General features: G+C 37.9%; 1 protein-coding gene across 1 annotated transcript in view; it reads left to right on the top strand.

Annotated features, from left to right (window-relative positions):
* NUP210L (nucleoporin 210 like) overlaps window positions 1–21,322 on the top strand; it is a 94,672-nt gene that overhangs the window by 35,433 nt on the left and 37,917 nt on the right. Inside the window, 6 exon segments of the mRNA XM_040230561.1 lie at window positions 2,735–2,872; window positions 3,368–3,523; window positions 5,852–6,050; window positions 8,281–8,426; window positions 11,836–12,057; window positions 12,982–13,155. Of these exon segments, the coding sequence (XP_040086495.1) occupies window positions 2,735–2,872; window positions 3,368–3,523; window positions 5,852–6,050; window positions 8,281–8,426; window positions 11,836–12,057; window positions 12,982–13,155 (1,035 nt within the window).

The raw sequence follows: 21,322 nt of genomic DNA on the forward strand, positions 1-21,322 counted from the left end.
TTCCCAATTTGCTTCAAATGCAGAATGATCATAGAATAGTCAACGTTGAGTTCTTGGGCAACTTCTGTAGTTGTGAGAGAATCAGCCTTGATGATAACTCTTAATTTGTTGTTGTCAACTTCAGATGGCTAGCCACTATGCTCCTCATATTCAAGGCTCTCATCTCCTTTGCAAAACTCCTTGAAACACCACTGTACCATACATTCGTTAGCAGTTCCTAGGCCAAATGTGTTGTTGATGTTGCAAGTTGTCTCTGCTGCTATGATCCATTTTGAATGGGAATAAAAAAATTGCTAGAGTTTGCTAACATCATTTCTGTAGTCTAAAATAAATATAAAATAAACAGCAAGTAATAAGTCATTAGCAAGAAAAATAAAGCAAGAAATGCATGTTAAAATGATGTATAATATAACCACATTTATTTAAGAATGTATTCCAATGCTTGTGTGCTAAGCTGCTTCAGTCGTGTCTGACTCTTTGTGACCCTATGGCCCATAGCCCACCAGGCTCCTCTGACCATTGGATTCTCCAGGCAAGAATACTGGAGTGGGTTGTCATGCCCTCCTCCAGGGGATCTTCCTGACCCAAGGATCAAATCAGTGTCTCCTGCACTGTAGGCCGATCCCCCTATCCACACATACTGTACTCTCTTTCCTCCTAGTAAACTCTTATCTTATTTCACTACTTTCCATCTTTGCAGGAATTCTTTTCTGCAAAGCCAAAGAGTCAGGGCCTTGCCACTAGTGGTTAGGCTATGATGCTCTCACCACTGAGACCTTACTTCAGTCACCCAGGTTCAGGAGCTTTGCTTCCAGCCACTGCAGACCAAGGCCATCTGAGATCACATTTGGTGCCGCAACCTGTATGTTGGGAATTCAAGGGAAGGATTTCCTGGATGTTATTCCTAAATTGGGTCCCCACCAGTGCCAACCCACTGCTGTCTGTATCAGACAAGGGACTTCCCCAGTGGTCCAGTGGTTAAGAATTTGACTTTCAGTGTAGGGGACACAAGTTCCATCCCTGATCAGGGAATTAAGATTGTATATGCCCCAGGGCAACTGAGCCCACACACCGCTCGCTACTACTGAGCCTGCACACCACAACAGAGCTTGCTGCGTGATGAGACAAAATCCTGCGTGTGCAACTAAGACCTGATGCCACCAAATACATATTTTTTTAAATTCTATGACATTTAAAAGTTTTATTACCTTTTTTCTTATTTTGTCTAGCTCACTTTGAATTTCACCCTGTACTTATCTGTGTCCCTCTTTATCCCAGTTTGTTGTCTTATCTCTGCTTTTATCTCTTATTTCCTATCTGTATTTTCTTATGTGCTAAAGCAGACACTGTTGAAAACTGCTCTTTGCTGCAGTCAGTATTTTTGAAGAGCATGTCACTCTTAAAAGGGCATAGTGCCTTTTTAAATACTATGTTCTTTTTCCTATATGTTATAAAATGTCTTCCTTGGACCAATCCTTTTTGTACTAATATTACCTTATGCTTGAATTAGAGATCTAACCATTCCTAGCATATGCTTCCTACTTCTGAAAATTTCTTGTTTCCCTCAGTGATCACCTAAATACCATCAGAATGATATTCTGAATCTTTCTCTCTTTTCAGCGCAAGACAACACAATTTATTATTAAACTATTATTATTATTAAATAATTATCTTACACTTGTGAGTGTCAAAAGTCCAAAATCAGTCTCAGTAGGCTAAAATGGAATGATGCTCTTTAAATGGAAAGACTTATTTTCAGTTTATGATCGAGCTAGACACCTCAAGGAAACGAAGAGAAAATCAGAGCCATTGGTGTTCCCTGGTGGTCCAGTGGTTAAGAATCTGCCTGCAAATGGAGGGGACTAGGGTTTGATCTCTGGTCTGGGAAGATCCCACGTGCCATGGGCCAGCTAAGCCCGTATGCCACAACTATTTAACCTATGCTCTTGAGCCGACATACCACGACTACTGGGCCCCTGTGCTGAAATTACTGAAGCCTGCACATAGAGCCTGTGCTCACAACAAGAGAAGCCACGACAGTAAGAAGCCCGTGTACCACAAGCAGATAGTAGCCGCTGCTCACCCCAAATAGAGAAAGCCCACATGTAGCAACAAAGACCGAGTGCAGCCAAAAATAAATTAATTAAAATTAAGAAAGAGAGAAAATCAGAGCCATTACTGCAAATGTGATATAGTTTATAAATACTTCAGAGCCTCTTTGAAAAATAACTTGCCTTCAGAAAGAAAAATGCCAACATAGTTGAATGTGAGGACTCTGTTTTACCTGTATGAATACCCCCCCAAACCCTGCTCTTGTTTTTAAGCAGGAGGGAATGTCTTACCTCAGCATCTATGACTGTTCTCTTTATTTTCTTCTGAATAGCTTATAATATTCATTTGCCTTTACAATTTATATATTTAAATGATGAATGGCCAAGGATCTTTGAAGCTATGACTTCCCTCTCTATGTTAATATAACTCATCTTTCAAGAAATTTTAACTGCTTTCCATGACTGTGATACTTACTTTAGGTCTATCAAAATCTCTTTCATTATTGAACTGTAGTAGCTGTGTCTCTCTAATGAACAAGAACATGTATTTATTTCCTTTATTGATAGAAATTGGTTGAGTAGTCTATTAACATACCATTTTGCTGATGCTTTAGATGTGAATGTGGACCATAATAACAGTCCTTATAAAATCTTGTTTTGCTCCTTTTTTTCTGTTCCTATAGAATAAAAATATTCAGCCTATAAAATTTCCAATTAAACATCAGCAAGAAGTGAAGATTTATTTTCCTATCAAGCTTACACCTAACTTTCTGGCATTTCCTCATCATCCCATGGGAATGTTGTATCGTTATAAAGTACAGGTATGATATACTAGAATGAGAATTCACAAATAAGTCAGTTTCTCTGATAGCTTAATTAATTGAAACTTAGTTAATGTTAAATTTTATTTCCCCCGAATCCTAGTGTATAACTCAGTTTTGGGTGACAACCAAATCTTGAAAACTGTCAGCCTAACAAGACTTGGTGTACTTTCTGTCTCTCTTCCATATATCCTTTGCTTGTGAGTTTTATAGTTTTGTCAAGCTCTCTTGTGCTCTTTCTTTTTTACATTTTGTGATATTGCCATTACATAATCTCCCTTTAGTATTTCCGTTGCCCACATAATCGCTGTTTAGTGTTTCCCTCTCCCATTTAGCTACTTTCGTATGGCATCACAGTTTTCTTAATGTTCCAGAAATAAATTATTGTGTAGTTATATTATTTCCTAAACTTTATTCCACCAGATTTTACATCTTCACTTAAATTCCATTTTCCCCCTTATACTAATTAAATGTAAGGTTGTATTTTTTTCCTAGGTAGAAGGTGGCAGTGGCAACTTTACCTGGAACTCTTCTAATGAAACAGTGGCCATGGTAACCACTAAAGGAGTGGTGACAGCGGGCCAGGTGAGGGGGAACAGCACTGTCTTGGCCCGAGATGTGCAAAATCCCTTTCGTTATGGGGAAATTAAGGTGAGCAACTTTCCAAACGCTCTTCATATCTCCTCTGAGACATTGTTGTCTAAATTTAATTATAGTAACACATTAAAGTTTTTTTCCTTTTCAAGTTGATGATTTTAAAGTGATCCTCAGGAGTTCCTTAGTTGTCCAGTGGTTAAGACTTTGCACTCCCACTGCAGGCGACGCAGGTTTGATCTCTGGCCACAGTGGTGCGGCCAAAAATAAATAAGTAAAATAACACTCAAATTCAGTCTTACAGTGCATATTTCTTAAATATTCCTGGGCCTGGGTTGAGTCCTGCTTTACTTAATAACCAATTATTTAATGTCTTTATTTGTTTCTTCATCTTTAAAATGGGGATTATAGTATCTGCCTCAAAGGGTTATTGTCAGAATTAAATGAGATGGTGTTTACACCTATGCTGGGAATATATTCACTACTTAATGTTATCTATTTTGTTACTGTATTTTGTTATTATTATCATGTATTTATCATGTATATGAACTTTATAGATACTTTAGTCTCATTTTTTGTTGTCTGTCTTGTTTCTATAAGATTGAACTACTTTTTACTATGTTATATAACCATTTACTATTTTTTCCCACTTGTAATAAACATTAATTTCTGTTGTCTTTCCCTGCAGACTACTTAGCATGTGTGTTATCATTCAGTGAATATTTATTGAACACTAAGGAGGTAGTTAACACCATACTAGGTATCATAGGACTTTAAAAGAAATAACATGTCATCCCTATTTTAAAGAATCTGAATCTAGCTAAAAGATATATTAATGTGAAAAGTTAAATAACATTTTTAGGAAGTGATATTTAAGGTATTTTAAAGCAGTATATGATTTAAAGCTACTTGAATTATAGAGCAAAAGTACTATTAGTTAATAAAAGAAAATCCTTGTGGATATGACTATTCGAGGCTATCATGGAGAGGTGGGAACTTGAATAAGACTTTGTAGGATGGAGCCAACCTAAGGCCTGAGGGTCAGACTCAACTTGCTGCCTTTCTAGTAAATAAAGTTTTATCAGAACACAGTCATTCATTTATGTATTCTCTATAGCCACTTTCAGGCAATAAGTACAGATTTGGGTAGTTTACAAGTCCATGTGATCCCCAAAGCCAAAAATATTTGCTCTCTGGCCCTTTAGAGAGCATTGGTGACCTCTGCTGTCAACAGTGGGAAGCCAAGGACTTCCCTGGTGGTTCAGTGGCTAAGACTCCATGCGCTCAAAGCAAGGGGCCCAGGTTCTATCCCTGTTCAGGGAACTAGAGCCTTTATGTTGCAACTAAAGACACATATAACAGTGACCAAAAAAAGACTCTATTCTTTTTCAGAAGAGAAAACAAATATTTTAGAAATATTTATTTCTAAAAATAATATTAGAAAACAAAATTATTCTGTTTTCTAAACTCTTGTAATGCTTATCATTTTCTACTAATAGTTTATTTTATTTAAATGTTCACTCCCCTTTAAAAAGTCCATTCAGGCTGCTATAACAAAATACCATAGATTGGGTGGTTTATAAACAACAGAAATTGATTTTTCAATGGTTTTAGAGGCTGAAAAGTCCAGAATCAAGGCACCAATAGATTCAGTGTCTGGTGAGGAAAAGCATTCTGTTTCATAGAAGACTATATTTTTTGCCTTAACTGCATATGGCAGAAGGGACTAGGGATCCCCAGGGGTTCCTTGTTTAAGGGCATTAATTCCATTTGTGGGAACTCCACTCTTAGGACCTAACCACCTCCCAAAGGCCCCATCTCCTAATACCATCACTTTGGGGGTTAGAATTTCTACATATGAATTTGGAGGGAGACCTTCAATCTATAGCAAAAAAGAAAAAAAAAAGATTTTTTTTAAGATATCAAGAAAGAGTGTTTTATATCAGAGGTCAGAAAACTTTTTATATAAAAAAGATCAGATAGTAAATGTGTTAGTATTTATAGGACACATACAGTCTTTATCTCATAGTCGTTTGTCATTGTTGCTTTTTATTTTACAACCCTTTAAAAGACCATTCTTAGTTTGCAAAAGTCAAGAAAATTGTGCAGTGCTCATATTTTGCCAGACTCCCACTGAGAGGTATTACATGCCTTAGAGAAGTTGATTGATTAAGGAATGAAGTGAGTGACAGGTTCAGCACCTAACACACACACACAAACACCCATATATGCATATAAATGATACATAGTTTCTGTTTTTATATGTAAAACATATGTGTATATATATATATGTTATATATATGTATATTTAAATATTTAAGGACTGCTTTTGTCTAAGATTTTCTTAATGAAACTTTCTTGAAAGACTAATTTTTTTCCCCTCAGATACATGTTCTGAGACTGAACAAGCTGGAACTGTTACCATTTCATGCTGATGTAGAGATTGGCCAGATTATAGAAATCCCCATTGCAATGTATCATGTAAATAAGGAAACCAAAGAGGCCATCGCATTCACAGACTGCTCTCATTTATCCTTGGATTTGAACATGGATAAGCAAGGAGTCTTTACTCTTCTCAAAGAAGGTAAGAGTAGGCTTTTTATTTTTTCCTTTCTTTGTCTTTGAATTAAAGGACCAATCAATGATTCAGAAACTATGAATTATAGTCTAAATTCACATATTGGGGATTCCATAGTGGTCTAGTGATTGGGACTCTGGGCTTTCACTGGCCAAGGGCCTGGTTTTAGTCCCTGGTGGGCTTCCCTGGTGGCTCAGATGGTAAAGCATTGCCTACAATGCGGGAGACCGGGCTTCAATCCCTGGGTCAGGAAGATCCCCTGGAGAAGGAAACGGCAACCCCGTCCAGTACTCTTGCCTGGAAAATTCCATGGACGGAGGAACCTGGTAGGCTCCAGTCCATGGGGTTACAAAGAGTCAGACACGACTGAACGACTTCACTTTCTTTCTTTTGGGGAACTAAGATCCCACAAGCCTCAAGGTGCAGCCAAAAAATTTAAAAGTTAAATTCACATATTACCTTTCTTCGTAATACTTTTATTTATTCTGTCAACTGCCTTAGGTATTATAATGTAATGTTAGAAACAAAGGCACAGAAATAGAATAAAATGTCCAGAGTTCATTGTGGCCAGACAATATCAGTTTTTAGTCATATCAAGGCCTTCTCTTTCCAGCTGCAAGCTCTTTTCTTCTTTCTTTCTTTAATTATGTACTATGCCTCTTTCTAAGAGGAATTTAGTGCCATTTAATGTATGCATATATTAAATTTATTCTAAAAAAGAAAATATCTTTTTAATAAGAAAAGAAAATGAATAAGCTATTCATAAAGATCAGTATCATTTACTGTTATGGAACTTCATACTTGATCCTGATCACCATCGTTTTTTCAGTAATAATAGTAGATAGTAACTATTAGATAGTTACTAATAGATGTTACAGTAGTAGCATCTAACATTTATTTGGCATTTACTATTTGCCAGGCTCTAGTATGAATACTTTTCACATTTTAACTCATTTAATTCTCACAATACATCATCTCTGACTCTTGCGATCCCATAGACTGTAGCCTGCCAGGCTCCCCTGTCCATGGGATTTTCCAGGCAAGAATACTGGAGTGGGTTGCCATTTCCTTCTCCAGGGGATCTTCTTGACCCAGAAATTGAAGCCAGGTCTCCTGCATTGCAGGCAGATTCTTTACCGACTGAGTTACAAGGGTACGAGGGAAGCCCTATACATCCATAAGGCTGATATCAACTTGGACATCTCTTTTACCCTTGCTAATTATGCTGTATAATATCTCTCAGCTCACCTCAGTTCGTAGGCTCCCCATTTTTAGGCCTTCATTATTTCTCACTGAGACTGTAACAATATCCTCCTAATTCTTCTTGCCTTTGATAATCATGGCTACAAGGTAGATCTTCATGAAACTCAATTTCAATATTAATTTTCCTGCTCAAAAATTTTGAGAAGCTTTTCACTGCTACTGGACAACAGCCCAAATCCTTTCAGTTTAGTATTCAAGGCCCTCTACAATATAACCCAGCCTACTTTTTGGAACTTCATTTGGAACTTTATATGAAGCTTTGGCCTCATATAAAGCTCTGGCTAAACTAACTATAGTTAAAATTTCCCATGTATTTCTTTCATATACGCTTTTGTATCTTATTTATATTTCTATCTTTGTTCATTTATTTGTCAGCTTAAGATACCCTCTTCTATATATCTAAGGGGGCTTCCCAGGTGGCTCAGTGGTAAGGAATCCACCTGCCAATACAGGGGACATGAGTTCAGTCCCTGGGCTGGGAAGACCCCCTGGAGGAGGAAATAGCAGCCCACTCCAGTATTCTTGCCTGGAGAATCCCATGGACAGAGAAGCCATGGGGTTGCAAAGAGTCAGACATGACTGAGAGACTGAGCATGCATGCACATATATAAACCTTTCTTGATCTTTCCAGCTAAAAATAATTATTCTGTTTTCTAAACTTTTGTAATGCTTATCATTTTCTACTAATAGTTTATTTAAACATTCACACCCCTTTTAAACTATATGTGCCTTGAGGTCAGGATTCTTGTTCATATTTGTATCCTTACCTTACATAGAATTGTGTGTTACATGATATAAATCTGTTAATAGAAAGAACATACTTTTATATATCAACTTAATATAAATAATTGGTGTAAAATAGTGTATAAGATTAAGAATTTTTTGATATATTAAAATTCTTATATTTCTATAGACTGATTTCCTTGAAGATTGATTGCTTATTACCCTACTGAAGTCATTTTTTGATTTGCAGGTATTCAAAGACCAGGACCAACACACTGTTCTAGTACACATATAGCAGCCAAATCTCTTGGCCATACTTTGGTAACCGTTAGTGTGACTGATTATGAAGAGTACTTGGAAAGCAGTGCCACATTTGCTGCTTATGAACCCCTAAAGGTGAGATAGTTCATTCTAAGGAATTGGCATATCTTTTCATGGACCCTACTATGTCTACTTGGGGACTTCCTAGCTATCTGGGATCTCTATTAAAGATCAGTGATATTTGTGTTCTTCCTTACTCAACACTCTCTTGTTTCTAGATCTACAGCACCCTCATCAAATTTCAGTATCACAAAGGTTATGCTCTTATGTTTGTGCCACAGAAATATTTATAAGATGTATCAGCAAATTTTAGATATTCCCCTTTCTTTCCTCTTTTTTTACTGAGGTATAAAAAATTATAGTAAAGTACAGTGATCTTAAGGTACTATTTGAATTTTCACATATGTACGTTATCTTTGTAATATTACCCTGTCTAAGATATAGAATATTAGTATGCTCTATTTTTTGAACTTCAATGTTGGAGAAGACTCTTCAGAGTCCTTTGGACTGCAAGGAGATCAAACCAGTAAATCCTAAAGGAAATCAGTCCTGAATATTCAATGAAAGGACTGATGCTGAAGCTGAAACTCCAATACTTTGGCTACCTGATGCGAAGAATTGACTCATTGGAAAAGACCCTGATGCTAGGAAAGATTGAAGGCAGGAGGAGAAGGGGACAACAGAGGATTAGATGGTTGAATGGCATCACTGACTGGACATGAGTTTGAGTAAGCTCCAGGAGCTGGTGAAAAACAGGGAATCCTGTTGTGCTGCAGTCCATGGGGTCACAAAGAGTTGGACACGACTTAGCAACTGAAGAACTGATTAGTATATTCTCTTTTGAAGAACTCAGAAAGAAAGCGTTCCATACCAGGGAGAGAGGTCAATTATCTTTTTACCCTTTATGCTTATGAATTCTCAGCACAACCGTCATTATTTTGGACCCCAAAGCCTGGCCATTAAAATTGGGAGATTATGACAGATGGCAGTTCAAAATAAAAGTAGATAGAGCCTGGCATGCTTTCTACATATTTGAATTCTTCAGGAACTAAAATTGATGTCTGCAAGTTCCTGCTGATACATACTGGCAAACCTGACTCAATGCCTCTTGCAATGAGGAGGCATCCATAGAGGAAATGTTAACATTGGCGAAAGAAGCAAGATAAGTTGTTACATTGAAAAGGTAACTTGTTCATTAAAATTTGTGTTTTTGAGTTGGCCTCTTTGTACATTGTACAGCCTATTTATTTATTTATTTTTGGCTGTACTGAGTCTTTGTTGTTGCATGCAAGCTTTCTCAGGGCTTCTGTTTGTTATGGTACACAGGCTTCTCATTGTGGTGGCTTCTCTTGCTGCAGAGCACAGGCTCTAGGCCCTCGGGATTCAGTGGTCGCTGCACATGAGCTCAGTAGTTGCGGCACACGGCCTTAGTTGCCCCACAGCACGTGGGATCTTCCTGGACCAGGGATTGAACCTGTGTTCTCTGCACTGGCAGGTGGATTCTTAACCACTGGACCACCAGGGAATTCCCCAGTCTGTATTGAACATACAGTCTGAGCATATTTTATTCATCCTCTTAGTGGGTGAATTATCCTTCTTGCCTAATTGAGAGTGCTTGGCCGCAACCTCATTGTCATTTCATGAGGTTTTGTCTTAGTTTTATCATTATCCTTACCCTACTTTATTTTTACTGAATGTCTCACAAATCAGATCTCCCCTAAATGAAAACTCTCCTTAAAAGAAGTAAGATAATTTTCTACTTCTACCTAGTGCTTTGGTCATATATCTTTTTTTTTTTTTTAGCTACCGAAAAATATATGTATGATTTACTTTTGTTATCAATATTATGTTTTAGTACATGATATAGCTCTCAGTTTGTCCTTATGTATCAGTCCAATTCAGTGGATCTGATTAGTTTTAGGCTATATACATCTAGGAACAAGGAATAACTCCAGTTTTGCTTTCTCAGGGAAACTTTCCATGAAGCCTCTGACTAGTTTAATTTCTTCTATTTGAGGTTTGTTTGGCACTCTCTGCTGTGCCTTTTTGTAACACTCATACTCTTTGCCTACTTCAGATCTGCCTTTTCCAGACTATTAACTTCACTGTGAGGCAGGGCTTTATTTTGGCTTTCTGTTGGTATTACTATATCACCAGTAGGCCATCAATGAATACTTATTTAATTGAATTACATATACATTTTCAAGAGAATACTGCCATTAGAGGAATTTTAATGTTAATAGTATTCAGTATATATGAATATGTGAATATTTAGTATATATGAATCATATATGTATATGACTGACTGAGAAGAAATACTAAAACATAGTTTGCTTACATTTTTGAAATGATTGCTTCAACTATATATTTCATTTTGCAACTTAGTCACTGTTATAGATACTGTGTGCCATACAAAACTAACCTATACTTTGAGAATACTCCATTCCCCTAAAACCAGTTTCCTCATCTATAAGTAGAATACAACTCCTCTGTATACTGGAGTGAATAATACCTGTCTTGACTACCTCTTAGGTGAGAGTTCTTTGAGAAATAGATGAACTGTATAGGTGTATTATATTCAGATTTTTATGGTGAGAATTCTTTGATACTTCAGTAAAATATCCACTTAAAATTCTCATACAGAGTCTTCTCTGGTGGTCCAGTGGGTTGAGAATGCGCCTGCCAATGTAGGGAACATGAGTTCAGTCCCTAGTCTGGGAACATCCCATACGCTGCTGGGCAGTTAAGCCTGTGTGCTGCAACTACTGAGCCCATGCTCCGCAGCAAGAGAGGCCATTGCAACAAGAAGCCTGCACACTGCAGCCAAAAATAAAAAATAAATAAAATTCTTATGCAATATGACAGATGGTACCTAGACACTGTGATTATTTTACAGTGTATACAAATATCAAATCATTATGTTGCACACCTGAAACAAGTATAATGTTATATGCCAACTATACTTCAAGTTTTTTTTTTTTAAAGTGTTTATTCAGTTATTTATTCAAATGCCTCTTATGTGTCCAACATCATACTAAATTCCACTGAGGAAGAGAGATTCTTTTAAAAATTTGAGGTATAAAATAATCTTTTCTCTTAAGTTTATGTAACTAGAGAGTTAAGAAGAATTATCAGATGTATATTTATGAGGATTTGACACATTTAAATAGCATAAGGGAATAAATAAGTATACAGATGAATGGTAGAGAAAAATACTATAGGAGCTTAGAGGATATAGAAGTAGTTGTGGTCTGGAATCATTAGACAAATTAATGGATAAGGTGACACATGAATTTGGTTGAATGATAGGTGGGATCCAAATTAGAGCAGAGATTGAGAACCATTCCAAATAAGAGGCATGACACACATGTCTCCTAATTTGGGAATTAAGTCTACTGTCTTTTATATTATAACCAGTTTTTCACTTTAGAAAACTGTTGAATTCTCTAACCAATTAGGGACTAATTTCTTTAAATGTCATCAGGCTCTAAACCCTGTGGAAGTGGCATTGGTGACATGGCACTCTGTAAAGGAAATGATATTTGAAGGGGGCCCTCAGCCATGGATCCTGGAGCCTTCACGATTCTTTCTGGAGCTGAGCATGGAGAAGACAGAGAAAATTAGAATAACACAAGTCCGACTGCCAGCTAAAAGAAAACAGAATCAGTACATCTATCGGGTCCTGTGCCTGGATTTAGGGGAACAAGTAGGAAAATGATCTTCTCTAACATTTCTTTCAGCAACAGCACGCTAAGTCTTTCGTCCTTCTAGCCATCCCTTTTCAGCTGCTAATGGATTTAGTTTATGGACTAGATAGGAAAATTCTAATTGTTGACTAAGAGATCTGTTTTTTTAAACCTTACTATCCTTTAAATATACCCTAAGGTTTTGGTTTGCTCATTTGAGAATTCTAACAGTTCACTAACCAAATAGTTCAAGATCTTTTTGTAGCAGGGAGTTTATTTCAATCATTTTATCGCTGTAATTCAACTCCTTGTTGTATAGACTAGAGGATATATAGTTTTTCATCTCCAAAGAATGTGAGGAAGGGAAATTTTAAGTGTCATCTATGTTTATCAATTTTGAAGAACCAGTTGCATCTTTGCTGATATGAGTAATTAATATACTTCCCTTTATCGGTTGAATTCATTTTGATTATTTTTAGAAGTAGTGATGGCTTTAACCATAGCTATACCTTGGTAGACTAAGGCCAATAACAAAGGTTTTCAGACTGACCAAGACTGAGACTGTAATGTATGACTATGACACATAGCCCAGCTAACCAATCCTCAGGGAATCCACATGGGATTTTAACTTAGTAAGGATTGTGTTATATTCAACTGAGGTTCATTTTAATATCTCTAGTGAACTCTACTGTATAGTATGACTAGCTACTAGTGATTTCAAGCCTAGTTACCCCCTTTTGAAGCTCTCTTTTTGTTTTTACATCCTGTTATTCATTAGTATTTACATCAGAAATGAGTTGAAACACAAATCAGTTTTTACCAACTGGTAACAAAGGTTTGGTGAAGGAAAAGACTGAAGTAATTGGTCAGTTAGATTTTTTTTAATGTTCCCTTTGTTTCTATGATATCAGGTGTCTACCTCTTGCGCTTGTGTTTTCTTAAAGATCCTGACATTTCAGATTGGAAATCATCCAGGTGTCCTGAACCCTAGTCCAGCTGTAGAGGTTGTGCAGGTACGCTTCCTATGTGCCCACCCTGCCAGCATGTCTATAACTCCAGTATATAAGGTGCCAGCTGGTGCCCAGCCATGTCCTCTGCCACAGCACAACAAACAACTGGTAAGTATGGTGTTTTCAACCAACTTGTCCTTTGTCTCCCATGCTTTGAGATAAATGGTTGGAAACACAGCTTTTGTCTTATTGAATTTAAGGAAACTCTTTTATGTGTTATCCAGTCTCTGATAGTGTCTGAGAAGTGGTTATAGTTGGCTATGCTTAGTGACAGTGACTTTGCTTGTTGTTACTTAGGTGCATGCATGTGAACTAAGTCACCTCAGTCTTGTCTGACTCTTTGTGATCCTATGGACTGTAGCCCGCCAGGCACTTCTGTCCATGGGATTTTCCAGGCAAGAATACCGGGGTGGGTTGCCCTGCCCTCCTCCAGGGCATCTTCCTGACCAGGGATGGAACCCGCATCTCTTCTGTCTCCTGCATTGGTAGTCAGGTTCTTTACCACTAGCGCCACCTTATGACAACAGACGATTGAGAACTCTATAAATAACTACCAAAAACAAACAAACAAACAAAACAAAACAAAATGATAAATAAATAACTACCAAACTGTTTTGCTAGTATCCTTCCCTACTAAACCTTTTCATTAGCATTATCAGTAATATATCGAATTCACCTCTACTCCAAACTGATAGGAAAACTAGTGATAACCAATAATGTAGCTAGAAGTTAGGCAACAGGTATTGAAGAATAAATGAGTTATTTAACCTAGAAACTAGAACATCAGAAAGTAAAAGTGAGTGTTGCTGCTGCTGCTGGTAAGTCACTTCAGTCGTGTCCGACTCTATGCGACCTCATAGATGGCAGCCCACCAGGCTCCCTTGTCCCTGGGATTCTCCAGGCAAGAACACTGGAGTGGGTTGCCATTTCCTTCTCCAATGCTCTGTGACCCCATGGACTGTAGCCTACCAGGCATCTCTGTCCATGGAATTCTCCAGGCAAGATTACTGGAGTGGGTTGCCATTTCCTTCTCCAGGGGATCTTTTCGACTCAGGGATTGAACCCAGGTCTCCCGAATTGTGGGCAGATTCTCTACTGTCTGAGCCACCAGGGAAGCTCAAACTATACACTAAATGAGGTTAACTATGATTTCAAGCATAGGAGAAAATAAGTCATTTCTGAGATTTTGCAGAACAGAACAATCCATTAATTATCCCTATTACAGATGAAGAAACTAAGGATCCTAAAAGTTGAGTAATTTTCCCAAGGTCATAAAGCTAGAAAGTAGCATCTTATGTCTAACTCCAAAGCACATTATTAACTTTTTTTGCTACACTGCCTTTTCATTGTAAAAGAACATATGAGATGTTGCAGGTTCAGGAACTCATTTTTTTTTCAGACCCAAACTCAACATTAAATACTATTATTTGAACTTTATAAATTATTCACTTTTTTAAAAAGCACTTGGACTTCCCTGGTGGTCCAGTAGCTCAGACTCCAAGATCCCAATGCAGGGGATTCTGATCAGTGTGTAATCTATTTACAATTAGTATAATTACCGATAAGGTTGGATTTATAGCTACCATTTTACCATTTATCTTACGCTTTTTTTTGTTTTTTCTATTCTTCCATTTCTTCCTTTTTTGTGTTAAGTAGATATTTTATAGTGTATCATTTTAATCCTCTTGTCCTTTCTTTTACTATATTATTTTAAGTTATTTTGTTAGTTATTGCCCTAGGGATTACAACTAACATGTTAACAAACTAGTTTGGAATAATATCAACTTAATTTCAATAACGGTTGAAACCTATTATCTCTATAAAGCCCTATTTCCTTTCCCCTTCTTTAAGCTGTTATTATCATATATCTTTATACATGTATGCTCATCAGTCATAATTATTGCTTTATGCATTTGTATTTTAAATAAGATAGAAAAATAATTATAAGCAAAAGTATACTTATACTGTTCTATATATTTACCTATGTAGTTATTGTTACTAAACTCTTCTTTCTTCACGGGATTTCAAGTTACTGTCTAGTGACCTTTCATCTTATCTAGAAGGACTCATTTTAGTATTTCTTGTAGGGCAGGTCTACTAGCAACAAATTCCCTCTATTTGTGTTAGATCTTGGGCTTCCCTGGTGGCCCAATGGTAAAGAAACAGCCTACCAATGCAGGAAACAGAGGTTTGATCCCTGATCTGGGAAGATCCCACACGCCGTGGAGCAGCTAAGCCCGTGCTCAACAACTATTTATCCTGTGCTCTAGAGCTTAGTAGCCACAACAACTGAAGGTGGGTCCCATGCTCGGCAACAAGAGAAGCCCCTGCAGTGAGAAGCCCTGGCACCACAACTAGAGAGTACCCCCACTTGCCACAACTAGAGAAAAGCCTGCACAGCAACAAAGACCCAGAACAGTCTAAATAAATAAATAAATAAAATTATTTTTTAAAAAAAGAATCCGCCTGCAATGCAGGAGATGTGGGTTTGATCAAGGGATTGGAAAGATCCCCTGGAGAAGAAAATGGCAAGCCACTCCAGTATTCTTCCCTGGAGAACCCGGTTCAAAGAGGAGCCTAGCGGGTCCCAGGCCCTGGGGTCACAAAGAGTTGGACACGACTAAAGCGTGAGCACACATGCGGGAATGTCTTAATTTCTCCTTCATTTTGAAGGATTATTGTCTTTCATATAGAATTCTTGATTGGCAGTCTTATTCTCTCATCACTGGTTTCTATGATTTCTCATGAGAAATTAGCTGTTAATCTCCTGGAAGATCCTTATAAATGATAAGCTCCTTCCTCTGTTTAATAATTCTGTCTTTCTCTTTGACTTTGGACAGTCTGATTATGCAATGTCTAAATGCAAATCTCTTTGATTTTTCCTGCTCAAGGTTCTTTGAGATTCTTGGGTGTTTAGAGTAGGTGTTTTACATCAAATTTGGGAAGTCCTTAGCCATTATTTTTTCAAATATTCCTCCTTCCTTTCTTACCCCTCTCTCTTCTTCTAGGACTTCCATTTTGCAAATATTGACACTCTTGGTGGTTTTCCATGGGTCTCTGATGCTTCCATTTTCTTCATTCTTTTTTCTTCCCATTCATCAGCCTAGTTGAAAAAAAGATGTCCTTTTCATTATAGGGGACTGGAATGCAAAAGTAGGAAGTCAAGAAATACCTGGAGTAACAGGCAAATTTGGCCTTGGAGTACAGAATGAAGCAGGACAAAGGCTAATAGAGTTTTGCCAAGAAAACCCACTGGTCATAGCAAACACCCTCTTCCAACAACACAAGAAAACACTCTACACATGGACATCACCAGATCGTCAATACCTAAATCAGATTGATTATATTCTTTGCAGCCAAAGATGGAGAGGTTCTATATAGTCAGCAAAAACAAGACCAGGAGCTGACTGTGGCTCAGATCATGAACTCCTTATTGCCAAATTCAGACTTAAATTGCAGAAAGTAGGGAAAACCATTAGACCATTCAGGTATGACCTAAATCAATTCCCTTACATGTGGAAGTGACAAACAGATTGAAGGGATTAGATCTGATAGAATGCCTGAAGAACTAGGGCGGAGTCCATGACATTGTACAGGAGGCAGGGATCAAGACCATCCCCAAGAAAAAGAAATGCAAAAAAGGCAAAATGGCTGTCTGTTGGGGGCCAGCGTGAGGAACTGTGCCCATGGCAAAGGTCATGAGGAAGGAGGCTTGGCATAGGCAAAGGCGTGATCAAGCCTCAGGAAACCCCCTGTTCCCGAGCATCTACCCCAAAACCAGAGTCTGTTTTATGCTCTCGCCTACACCTGTGACTTTATGGGAGGCTCTCCCCCATAACCATTTCTCTTGGAGAAGGAGTAAACTGCAGCTCCAAGGCAATTAAAATTCCTGGGCGTGATAAGAGTGTTTCAGCTTAGGACTCCTCTGAAGGTTATCTAGCCCGCCTATATAGGTTCTTCCGGCCACGTGTGATTGTTTACAGCCTCCCAATCTGAGAGGGAGATGTTTTAGACTTACTAAAGGCAAATTATTTTGGGGACTTAGAAATTATCAGTATAGTGGGTTGGTTAGGAATTATATTGGTGAAGGATTTTTCATTTGTTGTGTCAATAATTGCTGCTAATTCCCTGCTCTGGGTAGGACAAGGATGGCTCAGATCAAACCTCTCTACTGACAGATTAGCTTGTGTGACAGAATTATATATACTCCTGCCACTAGCACAGGATTGTTTACTACCTCTTAACCATAAACAGCACAGAGAGTTTTGGAGTGTTTTGAGAGTCTTAATTAGCATAGGGCTTTTTCTTCTCTTTGAGTCAATGATTGCCGCCAGACCTCCATATCCTTAGGCACCTGGGAATATATTAATCAATGTATTTGGAATATAGAAAAGGAAATATAGTAGTTTTTGATGTTAGCAATACTAGACTTTTTGAGTTAATGGATTTTCTCTTTTGTAATAGAGCACTGTGCTTTGTTATAAATCACTGTGTCTTTGTTATGTAAAAATGTAACTTTATCGATATCTTAAGACTAAATAGATCTTAAGGGGAGCATTGGTAAAAGGATTTTCATTTGTTGGGCTGATGTTTGCTGCTAAATCTCCATATTCCCTGCCCGTATAATGAATATAACTAACATATAGGAGAAATAAGTATTAACCTTTAAGCATATAGGAGAAATAAGTATTAACCTTTAAGATTAATCCTGTTAACCTTGGGTTAAATAAATTCCTTTCTTGATTGTAACTCACTACACCCTCACCCTATAGGAATGCAACTTTATCTGGAGGGTGGTGCCTGGTTTAAGAAAAAACACGCTTGGAGGAAATAAGGTTTTTGGTTATCAGAAAGAAAGGATCTTAGAATGTCAGCAGGTCTTACTCATGGCCAGAAGATGATGTAATATCCCTAAGACCCCGCGTGACTCTGTATTCATCCCTATGTGTAACAAAAGGTATATAAGCAAACCCCAAAATAAAGAAATCGGATCAGTTTCCGGAAAGACTGATTCTACCATGTCGCTTCTTTCTTGCTCCCGTTTCTCTGGCTGAATTCAGCCTCTTTTCTCCGCTAATTCTCCTACTACACTATCCGTTTCTAATCTCTCTCTATATTTGTAATTAAATATGTATTTTTCCAAAGATGCCGATGCTGTCCCCACCTTTGAATTCCCTGGATCCACCGGGGCTGGACCCCAGTAGCTGTCTGAGGAGGCCTTACAAATAGCTGTGAATGGAAGAGAAGTGAAACGCAAAGGAGAAAAGGAAAGATACACCCATTTGAATGCAGAGTTCCAAAGAATAGAAAGGACAGATAAGAAAGCCTTCCTCAGCGATGAATGCAAAGAAATAGAGGAAAACATCAGAATGGGAAAGACTAGAGATCTCTTCAAGAAAATTAGAGATACCAAGGGACCATTTCCTGCAAAGATGGGCACAATAAAGGACAGAAATGGCGTAGACCTAATGAAAGCGGAAGATATTAAGAAGAGGTGGCAAGAATACACAGAAGAACTATATAAAAAAGATCTTCATAACCCAGTAATCGTGATGGTGTGATCATCAATCTAGGGCAAAACATCCTGGAATGTGAAGTCAAGTGGGCTTTAGGCAGCATCACCACAAACAAAGCTAGTAGAGGTGATGGAATTCCAGTTGAGCTATTTCAAATCCTGAAAGATGATGCTGTGAAAGTGCGGCACTCAATATGCCAGCAAATTTGGAAAACTCAGCAGTGGCCACAGGACTGGAAAAGGTCAGTTTTCATCCCAATCCCAAAGAAAGGCAATGCCAAAGAACGTTCTAACTACCACACAATTGCACTCATCTCACACACTAGTAAAGTAATGCTAAAAATTCTTCAAGCCAGGCTTCAACAGTATGTGAATCATGAACTTCCAGATGTTCAAGCTGGATTTAGAAAAGGCAGAGGAACCAGAGATAAATTGCCAACATCTGCTGGATCATGGAAAAAGCAAGAAAGTTCCAGAAAAACTCTATTTCTGCTTTATTGACTATGCCAAAGCCTTTGATTGTGTGACCACAACAAACTGTGCAAAATTCTGAAAGAGATGGGAATACCAGACCACCTGACCTGCCTCTTGAGAAATCTGTATGCAGGTCAGGAAGCAACAGTTAGAACTGGACATGGAACAACAGACTGTTTCCAAATAGGGAAAGGAGTCCGTCAAGGCTGTATATTGTCACCCTGCTTATTTAACTTATATGAAGAGTACATCATGAGAAATGCTGGGCTGGATGAAACAAAAACTGGAATCAAGATTGCCGGGAAAAATATCAGTAACCTCAGATATGCAGAGGATTTCCCTGGTGGCTCAGACGGTAAAGCGTCTGCTTACAATGTGGGAGACCCGGGTTCAATCCCTGGGTCGGGAAGATCCTCTGGAGAAGGAAATAGCAACCCACTCCAGTACTCTTGCCTGGAAAATCCCATGGACAGAGGAGCCTAGTAGGCTACAGTCCATGGGGTCACAAAGAGTTGGACACAACTGAGCAACTAAACTTTTCAAACTTTCAGATATGCAGATGACACCACCCTTATGGCGGAAAGCAAAGAAGAACTAAAGAGCCTCTTGATGAAATTGAAAGAGAAGAGTGAAAATGTTGGCTTAAAACTCAGCATTCAGAAAACTAAGATCATGGCATCTGCTCCCATCACTTCATGGCAAATAGATGGAGAAACAGTGGAAGCAATGTCAGACTTTATTTTTGGGGGGCTGCAAAATGACTGCAGATGGTGACTGTGGCCATGAAATTAAAAGATGCTTGCTCCTTGGAAGAAAAGTTATGACCAATCTAGACAGCATATTAAAAAGTAGAGACATTACTTTACCAACAAAGGTCCACCTAGTCAAAACTATGGGTTTTCCAGTAGTCATATATGGATGTGAGAGTTGGACTACAGTGAAAGCTCAGCACCAAAGAATTGATGCTTTTGAACTGTGGTGTTGGAGAAGACTCTTGAGAGTCCCTTGGACTGCAAGGAAATTCAACCAGTCCATCCTAAAGGAAGTCAGTCCTGGGTGTTCTTGGAAGGACTGATGCTGAAGCTGAAATTTGAATACTTTGGCCACCTCATGCGAAGAACTGACTCATTGGAAAAGACCCTGATGCTGGGAAAGATTGAAGGCAGGAGGAGAAGGGGATGACAGAGGATGAGGTGGCTAGATGGCATCACCGACTCATTGGACATGAGTTTGAGTAAACTCCGGGAGTTGGCGATGGACAGGGATACCTGTTGTGCTGCAGTCCATGGGGTCGCAGAGTCGGACACGACTGAGCAACTGAACTGAACTGATCTTCAAGTTTTCTGATATTTTCTTCTGCATATTCTTATCTGCTGTTGAGTTCATCTAGTAAAATTTTCATTTCAATTATTATAATTTTCAATTTAGAATTCCTTTTTGGTTCTGTTTTATAATTTCTATCTCTTTACTAATATTTTATATATGATGGTACATCATATTTATGCTTTCCTTTAGTTATTTAAACATGGACTTCTTTCGTTCTTTGAACAAAACAGTTGATTAAAAGCCTTTATCTAGTAAGTCTAATGTCTGGGCAGCCTCAGGGACAGTTTCTGTTAACTGCTTTTTTCTTTTTTCCTATGTATGGGTCCTACTTTCTTGTTTCTTTGCATTTGTAATAATTTTTAATTGAAAACTTGACATTTAAAATAAAATGAAGAATCTGAAATCAGATTCTTCTACTAATTAGGTTTTGTGATACTGGTTTTCATTGTTGTTTGCAGTGGCTGTTTGTTTAGTGACTTTCCTGCAGTGGTTCTGTAATGTGTTATTCTTTGTCCTCTTTGTTAGCTTTGTGGACATATATTCCCTTAAATCTAGGTCTATGTGGATATAGATTCCCATAAATTTTTGTTGGAATTATGTTAAATTCATATATAAACTCAGAACAACTGAAATTTTTATGATGTTGAGTCACCCTGGTCATCCTGTCCAAGAGCATATGAATATCAAAATCAAATTTAGATTAAAAAAATTTAAACAGGTATAAAAGACATTTGGGGGGCATTTGGGGAAATTGAAATATTGACTGTATAATATATAACACTGAATTAAGTTTAATATTGTTATGTATTATAATACATAATACATAACATAGTTTTTGCTACTCATTCTTAAGAAATGCATGCTGAGGTAGTTAGGGGTAAAGTGCCATGATACCTACATCATTTGGCAAAAAAAAAAAAAAAGACATACACCCACACAAATACACTCACAGGGAGTGTA

This window comes from Oryx dammah, unplaced genomic scaffold (assembly GCF_014754425.2).
Source record: "Oryx dammah isolate SB20612 unplaced genomic scaffold, SCBI_Odam_1.1 HiC_scaffold_28, whole genome shotgun sequence".
NCBI classification, from domain to species: Eukaryota; Metazoa; Chordata; class Mammalia; order Artiodactyla; family Bovidae; genus Oryx; species Oryx dammah.